The sequence below is a fragment of the Perognathus longimembris genome, chromosome 8 (assembly GCF_023159225.1).
Source record: "Perognathus longimembris pacificus isolate PPM17 chromosome 8, ASM2315922v1, whole genome shotgun sequence".
In the NCBI taxonomy this organism is placed as follows: domain Eukaryota; kingdom Metazoa; phylum Chordata; class Mammalia; order Rodentia; family Heteromyidae; genus Perognathus; species Perognathus longimembris.
In genome coordinates this window covers 39,340,719-39,364,341 of record NC_063168.1, presented here as the reverse complement: position 1 = coordinate 39,364,341, position 23,623 = coordinate 39,340,719, and the positions used below count along the sequence as shown (strand labels likewise).

At 38.6% G+C, this 23,623-nt stretch overlaps 1 protein-coding gene across 3 annotated transcripts; it reads right to left on the bottom strand.

The window, feature by feature from the left end:
* Window positions 1-450: 450 nt before the first annotated feature.
* Window positions 451-23,623, bottom strand: Mtif2 (mitochondrial translational initiation factor 2). Of its 3 annotated transcripts, XM_048352910.1 has the most exons (15): window positions 23,205-23,623; window positions 21,810-21,895; window positions 18,813-19,035; window positions 17,911-18,022; window positions 16,864-17,035; window positions 16,009-16,169; window positions 14,889-15,065; window positions 11,011-11,150; window positions 7,881-8,005; window positions 6,448-6,652; window positions 5,664-5,916; window positions 4,750-4,890; window positions 2,780-2,944; window positions 1,328-1,468; window positions 451-652 (listed from the first exon to the last, which is right to left on the bottom strand). In XM_048352910.1, the coding sequence occupies exons 3-15, from the start codon at window positions 19,026-19,028 to the stop codon at window positions 480-482; spliced, it is 2,181 nt and encodes a 726-aa protein (XP_048208867.1). In that variant the 5' UTR covers window positions 19,029-19,035; window positions 21,810-21,895; window positions 23,205-23,623; the 3' UTR covers window positions 451-479. The 3 variants fall into 3 exon arrangements, with proteins under 3 accessions (XP_048208867.1, XP_048208866.1, XP_048208868.1); XM_048352909.1 differs by lacking the exon at window positions 21,810-21,895 and having other exon boundaries at window positions 23,205-23,622; XM_048352911.1 differs by lacking the exon at window positions 21,810-21,895 and having other exon boundaries at window positions 23,531-23,617.

Below are 23,623 nucleotides of genomic sequence, written 5' to 3'. Positions count from 1 at the left end.
TGGATTCTTTTTTTTTCTTTTTTGCCAGTCCTGGGCCTTGGACTCAGGGCCTGAGCACTGTCTGGCTTCTTTTTGCTCAAGGCTAGCACTCTGCCACTTCAGCCACAGCGCCACTTCTGGCTGTTTTCTATATATGTGGTGCTGGGGAATCGAACCCAGGGCTTCATGTATACGAGGCAAGCGCTCTTTCCCAGCCCCACTTCTGGCTTTTTCTATGTTGGTGTTGCTGAGGAATCAAATCCAGGGCTTCATGAATGCTAGGCAAGCACTCTACCGGTAGGCCATATTCCCAGCCCTTTCAAAGGATTTTAACACTTTGAAGTAACAGGTTTATTTAATCAAAACTAGAATGGCTCAAGTGGAATAGCCACCTGCCTAGCAAACATCCTGGGTTCAAACTCCAGTTACCACCAAAAAACCCCAAAAACCTCTACCATATAAGACAAGACATTTTAGTCATTGATAACTTTAATTTAAATTTAAAATCCTGGATCCCAGGAAGTCTTGACTGGAACCTCCTTTTCTTCATAACAAATGATTTCATCTCCCACGTTAAATTCTACGTTTTCTTCATCTAAACTGAGACCACACTCCATCCCGGTTTTGATGACTGAAGTGTCATCTTTATGGTGTTTCAGTGAGGTTAATGAACCTTAAAAAAACATTTAAATAACTCCTTAGTAAATGTGTGGTGTTAAAAGAAGAAATACACATTCTTAAATTCAGAAGTTGAAAGACTTCAAGGTAGCAGAAGACACTAAATTTCCCATTTTTTTTTTTTTTAAGTAAAAACGTCAAGGACAGTGCTCAGGCCCTGAGTTCAAGCCCCAGAACTTGCCAAAAAAAAGACAGCAAATGTTTGGTTGTACTCAGCAAACCAACATAAAAGACGTTGCAGGAAAAAAATAGGAAATGGGGAGTTAAAAGATTAGAAGCAGTCTGGGGTGATGTGGGGAAGATAAGTGGATTTCTGAAGGGTACACAATCAAGCTGGGTTTGGCGATGGTGTATTGCAGAAATAGACTGATGCTATAGCTCAGACCTTTTCGGGGGGCTGAGATTGGAACAATGGCCAGTAGGGCTCATGACCACCTCAACCAATGCCTCGGTGATGTGGCTAGTTATCCCCAGTAACACAGGAAAGCATACAGGTAGGATAGAAGCTCAGGCTGTCCAAGGCCCAATTCCACACCATACCTAGAAAAGAGCCAATGGGAAAAGGAGTGGAGGTATGGTTTCAGTAGTGGAGCACATGCTTATTATTAGCAAGGGTGAGGCCCCGAGTTCCATCTCCAGTAACACAAAGAAGAAAAGTGGTAATGCTTACCCCTCCAAATAACATGTCCATTATGAATTAATTTAAATTTTTTTTGTTTTTCCAATTGTCCCTTTTGGACTCGGCATCCAGCAACAGGAATTTTTTTCTTCCCTTCCGTTATAAAGAAGATAGCTAGTATAGAAGCTTGACCTTTTAAGAAGAAAAGAATGTGAACATACAGAAAACTAAGGATTCTGAGTGACATTCTACAGTGTAACTATTAAAAATATGAATTCAAGCAAAGAAAAATCTTGACTGCTTTGACACCAACTTTTAAATAACAAAAATCCTCAAGTGATCGATAGAAATTATTCTTGTCTGCTCCATGAAAACCTAGTGTTAGCTTTCCTTCAATTTGGTTTGTAGGTCATCATTTCCTGACTTAAGTCAATTAAAATGTTTTTATATTCACTAATCAATGCTAATTCTGTAGCTCAGAGTTTTCCTTCATTACCAACACCTTCACTACCAATTTTTGAGAGGATTACCTGACATTTTCCAATTCTTAGTATAAGAACACACAAACCTCCAATTACCCAGCAGGAAGTAAGGAATAGAGCCAAGCAAAGAGCAAGAGGCCTGTAGCTCAAGCCCCAGTATAGGCACATACACACAAAAGATCAATTGAAGAATTCACTAAGTTCCAGATTTAGAGGAGAAAGGGAATATATAGTACAGGCAATGAATGTGTACACTGTACACATCTATAGAATTAGCACAGTGAAACTGCTTTGCACTATCAATGTGTGCTAAAAAAATCAACTAACATTAAAATTATCCCATTCCGCTCGAATGCTGCTTCCTATAATGCCCTGTGTGCCAGCTCAATCAATGAGAAAAGCTGAGCACACAAAATCAAGCCACCAAGCAATCAGCATCAAGCCAAAGGGAAGAGATATGGGAGGAGCCCCATGCTATAAAGCAGTCCTCAGGATTCCAATGGACTCCTGTTTGGAACCCCTCTCTGGATAGAGACTATTTTCTTTTTGCTGCTTTATTTTCAAATAACCTACTCTGTCTGCTTAAAAAAAAAATGTCCCAGAGTAAATGAAACTAAAGAGATCTGACAAATAAATATAATCCTAATCCTGGGATATGGGAAAATATATACTTATTTTAATATATTTAGCATTTAAACTTCTCAAAGAACAGTCAAAGAACAAATCAGTGGCTCTTTCAATGCAGTTAATTTTTATGTATTACAATTAGTTCTTCATGTCCAAGCTTGAGAGCAAGTTCAGATGCTTTGTCTATTTCTTTAAGGTTAAATTAAGTAAAATATGTGGTACAGAGAGGGCACATGTTTATAATATATATGAGGTTACTATGAATTCTCATGGTAATCACTTTTTTAGGACACAGTATGTGGAACAGTAAAAACATTTCCCCTAATTTTTGCTTTCAAATACTATTTACACTTAAGATAAACATGCTAAAAAGTAATATACAGCCAATACTCACCAACTGGGTGTTCTTCTACTATGCAGGGCAATCTACTACTCAGTTCCTCCTTCAAATCTTCAACAAGATGGTAAATGATTTTGTGGAGTTTAATTTTTACCCCTTTTCTTGCAGCTGACTGCTGGATAACATTGCTTGCATCCACATTAAAGCCATATATAACTCCTGGTAGTAAACAGCAACTCAGTAGATGAGAAATTATATTTTTTCTTATGAAAGCTAGTAAGGTTTCAGATTATTAGAAGAACATTCCACATTATAACTTAACAAAAGAACTTTCTTTGACAATCCAAGCAATAAAAGATGGTCAAGAAGCATTATTTTAAATGCCCATAATGGCAAGGCATTATAATATTATACAATACATATACTAACAGGAATAATTGAAATACTTTTCTTTTATCTATCTATCTATCTATCTATCTATCTATCTATCTGTCTATCTATCTTATCTATCTATCTATTTTACCAGGCCTGGGGCTTGAACTCAGGGCCTGAGCACTGTCCCTGGCTTCCTTTTTGCTCAAGGCTAGCACTCTACCACTTGAGCCACAGCGCCACTTCTGGCTTTTTCTGTTTATGTGGTGCTGAGGAATTGAACCCAGTGCTTCATGCATGCTAGGCAAGCACTCTACTGCTAAGCCACATTCCCAGCCCACTGTTTTAATAAAAATTATATTTTTAGTTAAAACACTGCCTATGATTTTTGTAAAAATAGTGATTTAAATGGCAAAATTCAAGTTATTTTAACAAGCAAAATTATATTTATGGAAATGACACATTTACCAAAGAACAAATGGTATAAATAACTGCAAATAGTTTGAGGAAAAAGGAAACAAAAGCAAAATACTATTGCCTTAAATAAAATGAATGAAAAGAATTAAGAAAAACACAATTACCTCAAAAGTCTTAATAAATCCTTTCTTGGCTACAAGATGCCAGGCTACACAAGTGCTTAATAAACATTTCAAATTTGGTCGGCACTGGTGGCTCATGCCAGTAGTACTAGCTACTCTGGAGGCTGAGATCTGAGAATTGTGGTTTGAAGCCAGCCCAGGCAGGAAAGTCCATCAGACTCTGAGCTCCAATTAGTAACAGAAAAAAGCTGGAAGTGGCACTGTGGCTCAAGTGGTAGAGTACTAGGCTTGAGCAAGAAAAGCTCAGGGAACAGCACCCAGGCTCAGAGTTAGAACACCAGGACCGGCCAAATAAATACTTCAAATTCATCATCATTACTGAAAGTATCTTTTCAGTAGTAGAGATGACACCTAATTGTAGTCAAATCAGGTTATAAATCACCTCCTTTCTAAATAATTCACAAGTACTTAACATTTGGGGCTTTGCTGGTTATTGGGTCTAATTAAAATTATAGTTATGAGACAGCCTTTTGTGTAACTTAATAATGACAGTATCTCTTCTAGGCATTTAAAACTAAAAGGAGATTTTTTCCTAAATAGAAGGGGAATAACAAAATGGTGGGACAAAGAACAAAGGGTGAACTACTGCAACAGCGATACTCACAAGACACTATGTTGGAAATGAACTTTACTTATGAGGGAGGGGAGTTTAGCGGGGAGGGAAAGTGGGAGAAAACCAGGGAGGGGTTCAACAAGAAATGTACTCATTGCCTTATTTAAGTAACTGTAACCCTTCTGTATATCACCCTTACAATAATATAAAATTAGATAAAAAAGACTTACAAAGTTACCAATTGAAAAAATAGGTAGCTAAAAGTAAAAAGATGAAGGAAAGTATAGAGGAACTCCCTCCTCAAGGTTGCAGTAAGCCATGACGAGTACAGCTATGGCTGTATAACTGCACATCTTGTTAACTGCTGGCTCAGACTGAACTAGAGTAGGAAGGGTGATGCTAATAGGAGTGGGTGACAAGCCAAGCAATAAGACAGAAGCAAATGATTCACAATATGATCTAGGGAACACAGCTAAACACATAGGGAACAGAATTCTTACCACCAAATGTTTCCGCAAAGGTAATATCATTTTCACTAATATCACCCAATCCAAAATGTACCAATTCTAGTTCACACTCGTGTGAGACATCATAGGTATCCACAATGTTCAAAATAGCCTCGATGGAACCATCAACATCACCTAAATAATGCAAAAGGTTTAAATTGTTGGTGCAAGAGATCAGCATTAACAGATACAAAAATTACAATAATTTAAAGCCACGACATGAATGATTTTTACCAGAAAAAGCACATTTATTTACCAGTAAGAGCACTATTTATTTTATAAATATCTACTAATAGATAGGTGAAGATGGGTGGATCCAGCTACTCAAAAGCAGAGAACCAGAAGATTACAGTTTGAGGCAAGGATGGGCAAAAAATTAGTGAGACCCCTGTCAAAGAACAAAGTAGATGTGGTAGTAAGGCCTTTCATCTAACCCAACTACATGGATACTCAGATATAAGGATCAGGGTTCAAATCAGCCCAGACACAAAACATGAAAACCTATCTTTAAATAACTAAAGTAAGAAATGCTCAAGAGATCGAGTGATGGATGACAAGTGCAAGACACTGAGTTCAAACTTCAGTCACAATTAAATAAATACAGTATAATAAAACAAAAGGACATTTATAACAAAAACAAGAAATATTTTTACTCAGAAAAATGCCTCTCAAAAAACAGAAATAACTTTCAGTTGAATTGAGAGGCCTTCCAGCGATGGAAGTGGTGGAACTGTAGCACCGGAGAGACTATGGCAAGAAGATGCTAAGTTCAAGGTCAAGCTGAACTACACAGCAAGACTGTCTAAACTGAAATAAAATAAAAAAGTAAGCTTAGAAAATAACTGTGGGCATAAAGATACACAGATATTCAAAAACTGAGTTGTAAAGTAAAATCCTTTAAAATGTACCTTTAACAACTATAGGAAGTACATTTGAATCTCTTTCAACTTTTTCTTTTGGCTTTAAGATTTTTTGTTCTTTTCTTTCGAGGTACTTTTTATATGATATCTTCCTCCAGTTCAAAGTGCCATATCGTTCACGGGCTGCCTGATATGCTTTTTGATGTTCCATTCGCTTTTCTTCTATTATTTTCAGATCTTCTTTATTTTTCTCCTGTTCTTGTTGAAACTTCCTCCAGTCAATAACTTCCCGTGCCCTTGACTTCAGAGGGGGAAAGCTGTTAGCAGTGAATGAAACAGACACCAATGCCTAAACACTTGTGTTCTCATTATGAACTCATACTATGAAACCTGTGATTTTAGAAGTTACAAGAAACTTAAATTTTTTATTTATTTTTTGCCAGTCCTGGGGCTTGAACACAGGAGGCTTCCTTTTGCTCAAGGCTAGCACTTGAGCCATAGCGCCTTTTCTGTTTATATGGTGCTGAGGAATTGAACCTAGGGCTTCATGCATGCTAGGCAAGCACTCAACCACTAACACATTCCCAGTACTCAAACATCAATTTTTTAACTTGGGAACTTTGAATATGATTGAGATAATTTAGTTTTAAATTTAAAATAATATAGTATTCAAATTCTAAAATAGCATGACTGGGCCCTCATGGTCCCTTACAAACAAGAATTATTTGTTAACATTAGTATACTTATATGATAGAACAGTACAGATTGATCATTGGAACTATTATGCATTTAACATAGAAATACATATAGTAGTAACATATGGAATCTGTACCTCAGATTCTACTTCAAGAATTTCATCTCCTGCAGAAGGAAGGTCTCTCCAGCCTACAATTCCCACTGGCATGCTAGGATAGGCCTCATTGATGGTTTTTCCATTTTCATCAAACATCAAGCGTACTTTTGCCCAACACTTTCCAGCAACCAGAACTGAGCCTTTTCTCAAAGTTCCTCTTTGAATTATAGCTGTTGTAACAGGACTAAAATGAATATAAAAGTAAATATTCTTAATGCCATAATCACAATATAATTGTAGTTTCTTTTTTTCCCTCCTTTAAAAAAAGTGTTATTATAAAGGTGATGTATAGAGAGAGGGGTTACAATTACACAAGTCAGGTAACGAGTATATTTCTTTTTGTATAACGTTACCCCATCTTTCACAAAGATATAATTATGAGGTTTAAAAATACACATTTTCTTGGAAAGGTTAATATAGTTTGAAAGTAGCCAGGCACTTTAGGTAACCTGAAGATAACTCTTGCCTTCCCTGCCCTTCCCACATACACTTTTTTTTTTTTAATATATTCACTCTTACAAATTTTGTAACAACCAAATAAAGTTCTAGCAATAAAAAAAAATACACAAGTCAGGTAACGAGTACATTTCTTTTTGTATAATGCTACCCCATCTTTCACAAAAATATAATTATGAGGTTTAAAAATACACACAGCTGAGCACTGGTGGCTCATGTCTATAATCCTAGCTACTCCTGAAGATTGCAGTTTAAAGCCAGCCCAGGCAGGAAAGTCCTGAGATTCATATCTCCAAGAAACTACTTAGAAAAAGCCAGAAGTGGTGCTGTGGCTCAAGTGGTATAGTGCTAGTCTTGAGCACAAAGAAGCTCAGGAACAGTATCCAAGCCCTGAGTTCAAGCCCCAGAACTGGGAAAAAGAAAACACACACATTGTGTACATAGGATTAATTCCTTTCTCAACTTCTCAAGCAAGTTTTGGTACTATTTATTGCCAGGTGCTAGTGGCTCACCCCTGCAATCCTAGCTACTCAGGAGGCTGAGAAGTTAGGTTCACAGTTCAAAGCCAGCCTGTAGGGAAGTCCATGAGCTTCTTATCTCCAATAAACTACTAAAAATCCCAGAAGTGGAGTTGTGACTTGAGTGGCAGACAGCACCCAGGCTCAAGTTCAAGTCCCATGATGAACCAAAAACCAAAACCAAAAACAAACAAACAAAAAACTTTAGTATCTGTGCACTGGTGGCTCAAGCCAAATGGTAAAATGCGATAAAGCTAAGTAACAACTTCCTGACCCTGAGTTCAAGCTCTAACACTTGCACAAACACAAAAATGTGCTTTGAGAATAGCTGCTCCTGAAGAAACAACATAAAATAAAAACAAATACATTGCCAAATAATCAAGTCACAAAAGCTATAGAACAAAATCATTAGGCAGCAGTAGTTTAGCGAAGACCTACCCTCTTCCTTTGTCTGTGAATGACTCTATGACTGTGCCTTCCACTGAGCCAGTAGGATCTGCTTTCAATTCTAACATTTCTGCAAGAGCAATTGTTGCTTCTGCCACAGCCATCAGATTATGACCCTTTAACAACAAAGATTAATGTACATTAATAAATATTACCTGTGAATGTAACTATCAGGATCAGAAAGCCAAATGATCCTTAAGTTGTACTTTTGTCTCGAAGCATTAAAACTGTGAATTACAGCCAGGTGCCAATGGCTCACATCTGTTATCCTAGCTACTCAGGAGGCTGAGATCTGAGGAGCGCTGTTCGAAGCTAGCTTGGGCAGAAAAGTCCCTGTGAAACTCTTATCTCAAATAAAAACCACTCAAAACAAACAAATGGAAGTGGCGCTGTGGCTCAAGTGGTACAGCGCTAGCCTTGAGTACAAAGAGGCTCAAGGACAGAGTTCAAACCCTACAGCTGACAAAACAAAAGGCTGAATTACCTAATTTAAAAGGAAGAAAGTAAAAAGGAAGAGAAATCAGCAAGAAAGCTTGACATGGACAGATTCTGTTAATTCCCAGTCATAAACAACTGCTTTGGTCTCCTCTACTACTTCTCACTAACTTTTGTAAAGAGGCTGCTTTAAGCTTTACCCAGCTGAACAAGTCTTCACACATATTATTTTATTTGAATCACTTAACCCTTAAAAATAGGTAAATCAAGCATTACTTACTTTTTTTTTTTTTTTTTTGGTCAGTCCTGGGCCTTGGACTCAGGGCCTGAGCACTGTCCCTGGCTTCTTTCTGCTCAAGGCTAGCACTCTGCCACTTGAGTCACAGCGCCACTTCTGGCCATTTTCTGTATATGTGGTGCTGGGGAATCGAACCCAGGGCTTCATGTATACGAGGCAAGCGCTCTTGCCACTAGGCTATATCCCCAGCCCAAGCATTACTTACTTTTATTAAATAGGAAGAAATGCACATACTTGCTCTTCTTCAACCAAAAATGAAGCTAGATCAAATTATCTTTTACATTTGGTGCTCAGAATGCTCGCTGGGACTCCAAGATCACATAACTGATTAACTGGTGATAGAAATGAAACTAATAGGCTAGGGATTTTTCCATTCTGTGTCAGCTAACTATGAGATTCCTCATAGTTGTACCAGAGGATAGAACAAACTGTAGAAAAAACTAAGTCCTTGGTTCTCCTACCCACTTATTCCTAGTATTCATTCCAATTTACAAAACACTGCTCCAAAAAAGCATGAAGCAGTCCTGTACATCTTGGAAAAGTCATCTTATTGCCTAGCCACTCTCTCCCACTCCTAGGGGCCGCCTCTGCCATGCCGCAGCAGTTTCACATCTATCTACTCAGTTGATGGTAAATGGGAAGATATGGTGGTCTGACTCAAATATTTCTCATGTTTTTCCCCCCTTCCTTCCTCCTTCTCTTCCCTTTCATTTCTCCCCACATCTTTCCCTTGCTTCCTTCCTCTTTTGTGATGGTATAGATTGAACCTAGGGAGCTCTACCACTGAGTTACATTTCCTGCTCTCTTAAAATTTAAGTTTCATTTTATTTTGAGACAGGGCATTGCTAAGTTGTTCAAGCTGGCCTTGAACTAGAAATCCTATAGCCTCAGCCTTGAGTAGCTGGAATTATAGGCTTGTGCCATCACACCCACCCACATCTTCATTTGAATTTTATTGTATTAAGTTTGCTATGTGGCTTTCAGAGTATAAAAACAGCTGAGAAGTATAATGGAAAAATTAAACAAGGTGACATTTTATGAATTTCAGAGGAAAAGATGCTAATCAAAGAGTACTTTCTTTGTTGTTGTTGTTGTTGTTGTGGGGCTTGGACTCAGGGCCTGGGCACTATCCCTGAGCCTCTCTGTACTGAAGGCCTGTGCTCTACCAACTGAGTCACAGCACCACTTACAGTTTTTGAGTGATTAATTAGAGATAAGAGTCTCATGGGGATTTTTCTGCCCAGGCTGGCTTCAAATCACAATCCTTAAATCTCAGTCTATTGAGTAGCTAGGATTACAGGCGTGAGCCACTGGCACCTGGCAAAGACTAATTACTAAATATCTTAGAGATAACAAAAATTAAGAAAATTATATATGAAATGAAATTTAACTGGAGAAACTCAGCACAGAATCATCCCTTTAGTGAATGATCAGCATAAAAAAGTCTACAGTGAGCTGGGTGTTGGCGGCTCACACTCGGAATCTTAGCTACTCAGGAAGCAGAGATCTTAGGATTGAGGTTTGATACTAGCCAGGCCAGGAAAGTCTATGAGATTCTTATCTCCCAATAAAATCTCCCAGAAAATCGAAAGTGGCACTATGGCTCAAAGTGGTAGCAGTCTAGCCTTGAGCAAAAGAGCTTAGGGACAGTGCCCGGGCCATCACCATGACCAACAAGAAAGAGAAAGAGAGGGGGGGGGAGGGAGAGAGGGAGGTCAGTCTAGAGTGTAAGTAAGCTGTGGAATATGGTTAATGAACAACAAAAAAAAGTCAGTATTAAAACAATCTCCTGTGTAGGATGATGGGTAGGAACCGCTGATCCAGGCAAGTTTAAGCTTATTTGTGTTTTTCATCCAAGAAAGAGTAATTGGTAATTGAAAAGAAAACTATCTTAAATAATATTTTAATTGATAGCATTTCCATCCATAGAAATATCCAGATAATCAACAATAAGATCAATCAAAATAGTTAATCTTTATATGAGTGTGAGGTTAATTTATTTAAATCTCTTAAATGCGCTAAGAAATTTCTATTCAAAAAGCCATAAAATACAAGCAATTTCAATTCTGCTTGTTTTACACTTGTTTTAGTTTCAGCTGACTGTAATCTTAGCTCCTCCCCACACAATTTACCATCGAGTTCCCTCATCCTATGTATCCCATAAAGTGAAAAGCCTTAGCTTTAGAACCAGCTCCTCACCAATCAGCTCTCACTGTGAACTGGTAAGCTGACATCTGTAGGCCTAATTCCTAATTAGGAAAATTATACTACTTTTGATTAGTACTGAAAGGATTTTTAAAAGCAGAAGTTATGTATGGCAAAATGCTCTTCAGACAACATACAGCACTCATATTCGAGCATGTATGCCTTTGAGGGGCCCGTATTTACCGTAAGTGCAGAGACAGGTACTGCCTGAACATCCCCACCATAATCCTCACACACCACATCATAAGCCAGAAGCTCTTTCTTCACTTTTTCTGGGTCAGCACCAGGTTTGTCACATTTATTTATTGCAAGGACAATAGGAACTGAAAGAGACAGAGATAATAAAAGTACAAATGAGAACACCTTCAACTCCAACCATTCCAGTGAGGGATACCAACCTGATGTGGCTTTCTCCTTATCCTGTGCATGTATTTAATCAAAACACCTAAAAGACCCACAGTTAGACATTCACCCACCCACTCGGCTGTACATATGTGAAAGAAATCCAGAGATGAGATTTTAGATTATAATTGTAAGCAGACATTAAACTAAGGACAGACACTTGAGATAATAACTAAAATTAATAATACATCATAAAATAATAAAAATAAAAACCCAGTATTTTGAGTAGAGAAAGACCAATCTTTAAACTTGAAAGTAAGATCAATAAGTACACTGGTGATAACCTCCAGGAAAAACTCAAGGTCATTCAAGTCCCTCCAGATCACTTGACTCTTATTTCTAGGTTTTAATCCATTGCTACACTTCAACATGACATCCTGAACTAAGAATCATTATTGCAATTTTTCTTTAAGGATTTATAGTGCCTCTTTACAGGGCCAGCCATGAGTGACAAAACTAAATATGAGCACAAGGCACTGAATTCAAGCCCCAGTAGCAGCACCAAAAAAGTAAAAATTAGAAGAATATATACTTTTACATAATGTCCTTGCTATATATCACTGTCTATTCAATTACTACTCTCATGCAATAGAGAGAACCATAGATGGAAGTAAATATAATGTATACCATGGCTGATGTTCTCTAAATCATAAACACTTTTCAAGTAAACTCAGAGTCTGCCCCACCTCGTACCACAGACACTCTACTGCAGATGAATTTTAAAATAACAAACATGATTTTCATAAGTAAGCCTTGTAGTAAATAAGTAAGGCTTTAGTCAAAAATTGACCTCTCAGTGGAATACAATAGCTCAAAAAAGCTATGTAGGTACGTTCATATAAGACTACTGTCAACATATTGTCTAATATCAACATTACATTTAAAGCCCTAGGCAAATTTTCTTGGGCTTGACCACGTGGCTACTGTGTATGTTCTTGATACATTGTGTATTGTATATATGTCTACCTGACCTAGAGAAGGGAAAGAAAAACAGGGCATAAGATATCACAAGAAATGTACACACTGCCCTACTATGTAACTGTACCCTTTTTGTACAACACCTTGTCAAAAAATTTGTGTTCAATTAATAAATAAATTAAATTTTAAAAAAAGTAAGGCTTTAGTAGTTAATACCTGGAAGTAATGTTAAGGAAACAAACACTAAACTCATGAAAGCAATTCCTATAACTGCCACAATCTGAACAATTATTCTGATGTGTAAATTGTGAATATATTATGTTAGAAATCAACTAAATCCTCCAGCAAAAAATGACTCACGAATGTTAGTTATCTTTGGATAGGTTGAGGGTAGCCTCTTCTTCACTTTATATTTTAGCAAAGCATTCTGACCTCCTTATGGTTGTTGACATTCTCACCTATTTCATACATTGAGATCTTCAAAGCCTTTTGATAAAATATCTCATCCATGTACGGTCCATCTACCTTTTCATGTTTTCTCACCTCCCCCTTTCACTGAATCTCATAAGCTTCCAGTATTTCTTTATTTTTAAAATTTATTTTATTTTATTGTATGTAGGTACTGGGACTTGAACTCCGGGCCTTGAGCTATTGGTTGGCTTTTTTGCTCAAGGCTGGCACACTACCACTCAATCTACAGCTATACTTCCAAGTTTTAGGTGGTTAATTAGATAAGATTCTTATGGACTTTCTGCTCAGGTTGGCTCTGAACTGTGATCTTCAGAGCTCAGTCTCCTGAGTAGCTAGGATTACAGGCATGAGCTACCAGTGCCCAGTGTGCTTTCTTTTCTGCTCTGGTTAAGGTTGATATATAGTCACTTCTGCACATGCTCAGCACCTTGGACAGCTGTTAAATTGTATAAATGGTCTATTACTGCCCCGTGGTTTCACAGATACAGCAACAACAGCTCTAGCCGCTGTTTATACCTTGCAATCCAAAGCTCCCTATAGTCTCTCTTATAGCCTCATTCCTTTTGTTGTACAATATAATCACTCATTTCCTTTTGAAGAATAAAATGGATGAGGGAATTTTCTATATATTCAACTTGCTCCTTTGGTATGGGGAAAGAGCAGCCATAAGGTAGCAGTGACTTTCAGTTCACAGTACAGGGAGTCAAGTAACTGTTTGATTTGGTATTGTTTCAATCACAAGGTAGAGGGCAAAAACAATCCCATGGATCCAGTGGATCACTCAGTGGGCATACTCCACAGTTTTCGTTTTCAAAGCTTTGGATGAGTAATACCCAGGATAAAGCATTCCAAACTCCAGCACCCAGGACATCATCTTCCTGGTGAGCACTGGGCACTGGTGCTTCCGGAGAACACAGGCCCTGGGACACAGGCCCAGTGTCTCCACGAGGCAACCATTCTCCCTCTTGTTCCCCTCTTGTTGTAATTTCAAATCAAGGTAGGCAATTGTTTTTCTAAAAGTTTCAGTTTTATGCCTTGTGTGTGTGCATGCATACACACGCACTACTATTAGCACTTAAACTCTGAGCATCACACTTTCATTAGGCTCTCTTGCTCATGGCTGGTGTCTACCACTTGAGCCATACTACCAGTCTTGCTTTTTGCTGCTTAACTGAAGATGGAGTCACAGTGATTTTGTACTCTGGGCTGGTTTTGAACCTCAATCCTCCAAGTTTCAGCTTCTTGAGAAGCTATAGATGTGACCAGAAAATGGGAGAATTTCTCTTTGGAGAGTTCAGATAAATGAATAAGGAATAACAAAATATCACTACTATGTATGTCCTAATGAATTGATATGGCAAGTATGTAGAAGTTCATCATTCTATTCTTATTTCACATCTCTCTAAAATTTCCATGTTAAAGCTTTTTTTTTAATGTCCCAATAGGCCAGGCACCAATGGCTTAAGCCTGTAATCATAGCTACTCAGGAGGCTGAGATCTGAGGATTGTGGTTCAGAGATAGCCTGGGCAGGAAAATCCTTGAGATTCTTATGTCCAATTTGCTACCTAAAAGCTGGCATGTGCACGTGCACACAGGCATGCTTGTGCACAGACACACACATATGCATAATGGAAAGGTAGATCCCCTCTAGAGGGTGGATCACCCCTAGCTCAGTGGAAGAGCACCTGCACAAGGCCCTGCATTCTAATCTCAGAACAGAAAAAGACAAGAAAAACTGTAGTAGGAAAAAAACAAACTATACTTTTCACCACAAGTTCCATATTAAGTCCAGCTGTCCTTTTAAAAATATATATATATATATTTCTATGGTAAAACAATTATCTCTGAAGCTATGAAATATATGTAACAAATCTGAGACTGCTGTGAAGATTAAATAAACTTACATGTAAGAGGATCCACACTTGTAACTTTATGTAGTAGACAGTCAAAAAGAAAATTAAAGCCAGGCCCTGGTGAGTCATGCATGTAATCCTAGCTATTCAGGAGGCTGACATCTGAGGATCATGGTTCAAAGCCAGCCTGGGCAGGAAAATCCGAGAGTCTTATCTCCAATTAACCATCAGAAGACTGGAAGTTGCACTATGGCTCAAAGTGGTAGAGCATAGCCTTGGGCTGAAGAGCTCAGGGACAGCACCTAGGCCCAAAGTTCAAGCACCACGACAAAAACAAAAACAAAAAAAACAAAAACCCAAAACAAAAAACACAACAGAAACCTTCCTTTCTGATACATGTAAGTCAAACACAATACCTTGAGCGTCTTTGGCATGCTGAATAGATTCTATGGTTTGTTTCATTACTCCATCATCTGCAGCCACAACTAACACCACAATGTCAGTGACCTGAGCACCTCTGGCTCTCATTGCTGAGAAGGCAGCATGTCCTGGAGTATCAAGGAAGGTTATCTTTTCCCCAGAAGGCAGAGATACTGTGGAAACAGAAATTCAAAATCAACAAGTACTCAAATATGTACTCCTGAAACAGGCAGGAATACATGACATAAACAAACCTACTCTGCCACTTGAGAAATATCCCTAGTTCTTTTAATTTTATTTTGTTTTTCAGATAGGGTCTTGTGTTTTGTCTAAGCTAGCTTGGATTGCCAACCTGGGACCATGATTCCACTGTTTCTACTTTTCAAACAGCTGGAGTTACCAGCATGCACCACCATGCCAGGCTTCTTTCCATTAGTACCAATCAGAACAACACAGACTAAACTTTCACAATGAAAACATAAAATACCTTTAGGGAAAATAAAGTATTCGTGAGACTCTTGAGGATTTTCTTTTCAAGTAACTTCTTACTTTATATTTCTAGAATATAGCTACTTTCACCAATGCTTACCAATCAATAGCCATTCTAGAAAAAATAGACAAGTAATTGGACGGGAAGTCACACCATATTAGCAAACTCCAGCTACATAACTGACTTAAGCCACAGAAAGGCAGTTCAGGATACAGTTACTAGCTTAACATTTGAGTCCAAGAACATTGTGATGAAGTCCTGCCTTTGCCAGTTACTACTATGTACTTTGAGCAATTAGTTAAGCTGAAGCTGTCTGCTAAGTGGCCAGTAAATGGTGGCTACTACTTAATTACTAATAACAATATTACCCAATCCACCACTACAGGTTATTCACACTTAACTTATGCTTATTCAAACTAATAAGCAAGAATAAAACATGTGACCTAAGTTTCTTCTTATAGAAAGTATAAAGTAATTTGTAACCACCTACTCATCATTTCATCATATGATAGCTTTAAATTTCAACTCTCCTTTATACTTTGACTCTATTTCATATTATGACATTTCATTGAAGAAAATAGTAAGTGTGGTTCCCAAGCACATTGTAAGGTAATTTGTGTTCATACCAAGAAAGGCACCAATGTGCTGAGTGATGCCTCCAGCTTCCATTGCTGCCACTTGAGTTTTTCGAAGTTTGTCAAGTAATGTCGTTTTCCCATGATCCACATGGCCCATTATAGTAACAACTGGGGACCGTGGGGCTAATAAGGCTGGATCTGCTTGGGGCCTACAATTAATAGCAAAGGAGTTTCACTTCTTAACTATCAGAAACATTTTATAACTTGTGAAATGGTTTGCAATGATTTCTATAAGCCACCATTAAGGAAGAAAACCAACATCCTAGTTCCCCACCACCCCCCTTTTTAAAAATGTCCTTTTTTCTCCTCTTAAAAATATAATGACCTGCCAGGAACTTCTGGTTCATACCTATAATCCTAGCTACTCAGGAAACTGAGATCAGAGGGTCATAGTTCAAAGCCAGCCCAAGCAGGAAAGTCTGTGAGACTCTCATTTCTAATTAACCACCAAAAAGTCAGAAGTAAAGCTGTGTCTCATGTGCTAGAGTACTATCACATGATAATGCTCCTGAGTTCAAGCTCAACACCAACACTCTCTCTCTCTCTCTCTCTCTCTCTCTCTCTCTCTCTCAACCAATGATAAAAGACTGCCCAACTGTTACAAAGTTGGCAGAACTAAAATGGGCAAAACTAAATCAAATTTTACGATTCAAACTAATAGAATAATTCAGAATACTATGAAAAATAAATTTGAGTTTCATAAGAAGGTAAATATACTTTCTGGTGCTTTGAGCACGTTGAATAAAGGTTTATCTTTTACTCACACGTTACTTTAATCCTGAAAGAAAATGTACGGTAAGCAAAACTGTGTGGCCTCCTCACCAAAACACAATTAAGTATTACCTTTTAACAGCATCTTTATTTTCTCTGACTTTTTCCTGTTTTAATTTGCTCCATTTCAGCTTCTTGCCTGCCTTCTTTAACACTTCTTTGATCCAGACATCATCTAAACGTGAATCTGCTTCTAGTGAATCTATGTCAATAGCAGTGTTCAATAAAGCTTCATATACATAATCTGGGTTGCAATAAAACAAAATGTTTTAGGATCATGATTTAAATGCCTAAACAAGTAATTTCTGTTAATAAAAGCCAATATAAATGGTTCACTCAATATAAGTATATAAACTGCTTAACAAATAACAAAGAAGCTGAAATTTTTAATTCTTTAAACTATCATGCACTCAAATTTCTGCATATTCACAAATATCTGAAGATTTATGTATCTTCTGAATAACTGCACTCTAAATGAATCATTAAATGGCTCATTGTCATTGATCATAGTCTATTTCTTTTTTTTCTTTTTTGGCCAGTCCTGGGCCTTGGACTCAGGGCCTGAGCACTGTCCCTGGCTTCTTTTTGCTCAAGGCTAGCACTCTGTCACTTTAGCCACAGCGCCACTTCTGGCCATTTTCTATATATGTGGTGCTGGGGAATCGAACCCAGGGCTTCATGTACACAAGGCGAGCACTCTTGCCACTAGGCCATATTCCCAGCCCCGTGGTCTTGTGTTTTTACCCAGAGTCAGTCTGGCCTACATCTTCCAGTAGATGGGATTATAGATGTGCATTATCATTCAGCTCTTTGTTGAAACGGGAATCTAACTTTTTGCCTAAGCCAGCCCTAAACCATAATCTTGCCATGCTCTGCTTCCTGTGTATGGAGATTATAGGTGTGAGCCACAGCACTCAACCTTGATGAGTTTTTACTACCTTTATGATTTAATTTTTAAAGAACTGCTGTAGCATGTGCAAGGGCCAGTTTAAATCTCTAGCCCTGAAACAAACACACATGTGTAACAAGCACACATAATATTAGAAGTTACAGTTATGAAAAACATTACAAAAACCACTCACAACCACATCTATTTCCTTGTAAAGGTATGTGGCTCACCTATGTCTTTTTTCATTACTCTGGCTAGTTCTTCAACAGTCATTCCAATCCATACTTCTACTTCCTTTTTAGATTTTGCTGGAGATAACTGCGATTTCCTTGGTCTTTCTTCCTATTAAAGTGACAATACATTAACACAGAAGAAAAAACATTAAGTGAAAATTCTGCTACTCAGGAGGCTGACATCTGAGGATTGCATTTCAATAACAGCTCAGGCAGGAAAGTTTATAGGAGTCTAATCTCCAATTAACCACCAAAAAAGCTAGAAGTAGAGCTGTGGCTCAAGTGGTAGAGAGCTATCCTTGAGCAAAAAAGCTAAGGGACAGTGTCCAAGTTCTGAATTCAAGCCTCAGCACCAGCACAGAAAGAAAAAAACATAAAACGTTCCTTGAGCACTTAAACCTCAGATTAAAATGAAAAAAAGATCTTGCATCTTTAATTCATGGCATCTTTAATTCATGTGCCAGTACTGGGGCTTGAGCTTGCAGCCTTGTGCTCACTTGGCTTTTTCTACTCAAGGCTGTGTACTCTACTACTTGAACCATATTTTCACTTCCAGCTTTTTTGCTGGTTAATTGGAGACTGAGGGACTTTTCTGCCTGGGCTGGCTTTGAACCTCAGTCCTCAGATCTCAGCTTCCTGAATAGCTAAGATTACAGGTGAGGGTCACGGGCATCCAGTATAAGTCACTGTTTCATACTGATTTCTATGTAATGAAATTCATCAGCATAAGCAAACAACTAACCAGAATTCCCCTTTCCCCTGTAATCTATTTTGGGAGAACAGTATTTAAGTAATAAATTCTTTTAAATGACCAAATCCTCAAAATAGATTTCTCCTCATGGTCCTAGGCACTTTTATTTCAGACCAAATAATACAAAGTTACAGAAATCAGTAACTACCTTCTTTGTTACTAGAAACCTATACTGAGATAAAGCAGTGCCAATGAGCATATCTGTCTGCCAGGATGGGGCATAGAGCTGAGCAGTCCACACCGGGTAAGCAGATGAAAACCTGTGTGCCCAAGGTGCATAAGTTCTTGGTCTCAGGCTGTGCAGGTGCCTACATAAAGTGTGAAATCGTAGCACAGTTTCCAACCTCATTAGCTTCTGATTCATGCTTCTCCTGGAAAAGAAAAATTAAGTAAATCTTTAGTTAACATTTAAGTCAAGTTAGAAAATATGAATTGAAAACTTACTAGACCTAGAGCACTGTGCAAGGAACTAGGGTACAAAAATGAGTGAGACTTCCCTGAAAGAATTCAGTCTAGTCAGAGAGAGAATTAAATACCAAACATTCTCTAAGTAATGTTTACTACTATTATTCATGTTATTATTGTGATAAGACTGAAATATCATAATCAACTTTATAAAAAGTCATTTTTTACAGCCATTTGGGATATGTCCGTAATGCCAGCATTACAGTCTGAATCAGGAAAACCTTTTTTTTTTTTTTCAAATTTTTATTATCAAACTGATGTACAGAGAGGTTACAGTTTCATACGTTAGGCATTGGATACATTTCTTGTACTGTTTGTTACCTTGTGCCTCATACCCCCCTCTCTCCTCCCCCTTTCCCTTCCCCCACCCGAAGTGTTCAGTTCACTTACACCAAACAGTTTTGCAAGTATTGCTTTTGTAGTTGTTTGTCTTTTTTTACCCTGTGTCTCTCAAATTTGGTATTCCCTTTCAATTTTCTGCATCCAATACCAGTATACACGGTTTCCAAGGAAAACCTTGAGTTCAACAACAAACTGGGCTATATACAGTGAGAACTCATCTCAAAAAGAGGATTTTTTTCAGTCTTGAACACTTACTAGTGAAATCACAATTAACATGATCTTCAGGGCAAGTTACATAGCTCAATAGCAGAATACTTGCTTAATGTGCACAAGACCCTGAGAGAAAAAAAAATCCAAAAAAATCAGCTTTATACTCTACAACAAAATGTATGAGAAGGCTGGGAATATGGCTTAGTGGTAAAGTACTCATCTTGTATACATGAAGCCCTGGGTTCGATTCCTCAGCACCACATACATAGAAAAAGGTCAGAAGTGGTGCTGTGGCTCAGTAGAGTGCTAGCATTGTGCAAAAAGAAGCCAGGGACAGTGCTCAGGCCCTGAGTTCAAGCCCCAGGACTGGCAAAAAACAAACCAAGGGGCTCGGGATATAGCCTAGTGGTAAAAGTGCTTGCCTCATATACATGAGGCCCTGGGTTCAATTCCCCAGCACCACATATACAGAAAATGGCCAGAAGTGGCGCTGTGGCTCAAGTGGCAGAGTGCTAGCCTTGAGCAAAAAGAAGCCAGGGACAGTGCTCAGACCCTGAGTCCAAGGCCCAGGACTGGAAAATAATAATAATAATTAATTAAATTTAAAAAAACAAAACAAAACAAAATGTATGAGAGACAGGTGCTGATGTCTCATACATGTAATTCTATCTACTGAGGAGGCTGCAATCTGGAGGATAGTAACTCAAAGCCAGTGTAGGTAGAAAAGTTCACTACATTCCACCTCCAAAATAATCAACAAAAAGTAAAGCTAGAGGTGTGGTGAGTGCCAACCTACCAAACATGAGGCCCTGAGCTGAAACCCAATTGTTTGAGGGGTGGAGAGAGGGAGAGAGGATGAGTGAGCGCTGTATTAGCTCAGGCTAATACAAATAATTATTATAAACTTGAAGGCTTAAACAACAGAGTGGGCACCAGTGGCTCACGCCTGTAATCCTAGCTAGCTACACAGGAGGCTAAGATCTGAGGATCTCGGTTCAAAGCCATCCCAGGAAGGAAACTCTGTGAGACTCTTATCACCAATATTCAAAAAAGCTGGAAATGGCACTGTGACTCAAATGGTAGAGTGCTAGCCTTGACCACAGAGATGGTCAGGGACAGCACCCACACTCAGAGTTCAAGCCCCAGGACAGGCAAAAAACTAATAATAATAATTTTTCTAACATGTACATTTGAACTCATCAACTCTTTGTTAAATACCCTTCCAAAATGGTTCACCATCACCTTAATTTAATGTACAACTGCATATAGGGACTCATTATGTGCCTAGTATTAAAATAGTCTTCTCATTTCTCTCTCAAGTTTTTTTTCCCAAACCATAACTTTGTTCTCACATTTCTAAACCTTTATATATGCCTCCTGAGTAGATAGGATTATATTCAGTTTTTATTGCTTTCTCTGTTTGAGTCTCATAGTCTGTCCTGTCCAGTCCCGATTTGAACCTTGATCCTCATATCTGAGCCTCTTTAGTAGCTAGGATTACAGGAGTAAGCCACTAGTGCCTAGCTGGGAAGTCCTATCGTAATAAATAAGCAGGCTGTGGTGATGTAAGCGTGAGGCACAGTGAGGAGGAACTCCCTGATGCCTACAAACAGAAAACCATGAAACCCTATCTGAAAAATAACTAAAGCAAAAAAGAGTTGGGGGTATGGATCAAGTGGTAGAGAACCTTCCTAGCAAGCACCTGGCCTGAGTTAATAAGACTAAAACAATTTAAATGCTAACCTTCCATCCATTTTTCTCAAAAATGTTTTATGGTAGCACATACCCTGATATAACACTGGGGTCCTGGGATTTGAACTCTGGGCCTGGGTGCTGTCTCCAAGATTCTTTTGCTCAAGACAAGCACTCTACCACTTGAGCCAGGGTGCATCTTCTGGCTTTTTGAGTAGTTTATTGGAGTTAAAGAGTCTCACAGAGTTTCTAGCCAGGCTGGCTTCAAAACATGATCTTTGGATCTTGGCCTCCTAAGTAAGGATTATAGGAATGAGCCACCAGTGCCTAGCTCAATATCAATATCAATACATATATATTTTTTAATGAAAGAAATGGTAACTGGAAAGGGTACAACACAACAAAGAAAGTACCTGAATGAGTAAAAAAAACAAACCTTGAGTGACACTTGGTTGGACATTTAACCAGTAGTGCTATCTTGGCTAAGTTATTTCTTTCCTATGGGCCACATTTTCCTGAACTCTGTAAAAAGAATAAAAGTGTTTAAATGTCTATTCTTGGTATTATAAAGAGGTAAAGAGATGATCTACACACTTTATCACAAGCTATCCTAAGCAATATCATGTTTTTTTAATGAGGACTTACATGCTTTGAGAATTCATTCATAAGTTAAAAATAATGTTATATGACACTTTCTTTGTACAACTAAAGATCATTTTTTAAAAATACTTGTAAGTCATATATTGCTTATTCTTAACTCATGAGGGTTTGTGTGCTTAACAGAGTTAAGCATTTTACCTCAAGTTAACACAGTTCAGCATTTTACCTCGAGATTTATTCCAGTAACAATCAAAAGAAATTGATTTAATTCAGAAGAACTAAAAACATCATTACTTAGAAATTCAAGCAGCAAGAACTAGCAATTACACACACTGAGCACTTCAAGAACTGCACATATCAAAATCTTACTTAGATATATCTCCCTGGTTGGAGGAGTACAAAGTGCTCAGGGAACCTTGAAAAAGGTACTTACTAATGAAGAGTCCAAGAACCATACAGGCAATGAATCAACAGTGATGTAGAGGCAGGGAGCAGTTGCATTGGGAACGGTAACCCAAACGTCAAAACTAGAAAGACTGCTTATCAAAATGAATAACAGAAGTGGAAACACGTTTTCTTTTTCTGGGGGGGGGGGGGAGGTGGGCACAAAAGAGGGCACAGGAATGGAGGAGGATGAGCAAATGCAATTATTATAGCCAATATACATTATGTAAACAATGAACTATGTAACTTGACAATAATGAAGGAAGAAAATGGGGGAGAACAAGAAGTAAGGGTGGTGACGCTGATGAAGTAGCATTGTACTTACAACCTGACTTTTGGAATTGTAATCCTTTTGTACATCTATTTAATAATAACAATTTTTGGTGCTTATTTTTCTTTTTATTATCTTTAAGTCGTTGTACAAGGAAATGTCAATTAACAAAACAATTTATGAATACAGTATATCTTGCTCAATGTAATTCCTTTCAACGTTCTAATGTCTCCCTTCCTTATCCACCCCTTCCCTAACTCTCTTTAACTTTGTAGGATGTACATTAGATTCCTGACTGCATTATCCGCCCCCCCCCCCCTTGAAGTGGAGGGGTGGGGTCAAGGGGAAAGTAGTAGACATGTTTTGTGCTTTTTATGCTTTGTTTTATGGATCTCGTGGGTAGCATTAAGTAACTTTCACATATGGAAATAATAATACACTCACTGGATACATTCATTACTTTGAAACAATAATAACTTTTTAAAAGGTAATTTTAAAAACTGGAAGGAACCTCACTTTGCAGGAAAGAGAACCGGAATCCTTCGGGGGTCACCACGGTTTTTCCAATGTCATACCGGAAAGAAGTTCAGAAAGCTTTCGCAGCTATGAACATGCTGGCCACGGGTGTCTCACGAGCAAGCGGCCCGAACCGGCCGCAGGTGTGGCCTGGAAGCTCTGGAACGCTCCCAGTGAGAACACGGGGAGCCGGAGTACGGAGGGGCGGCTGGGCCTAGGCGCGGGGAGCAGGGCTGACGCCGGCGGCGAGCGGGAACCGCGCACACCGACGCTGGAGGCCACGCACGCGCCGCCTGGACGACCCTGGCCTCGGCGTCTCCACTCACTTCCACGTCTCCTGCCTGACACTGGCCCAGGGAGCGATCACCTTGCAGGCCGGGGAGAACCGTGGGTCGCTCAGTCCGTTCCGAATACAGTCC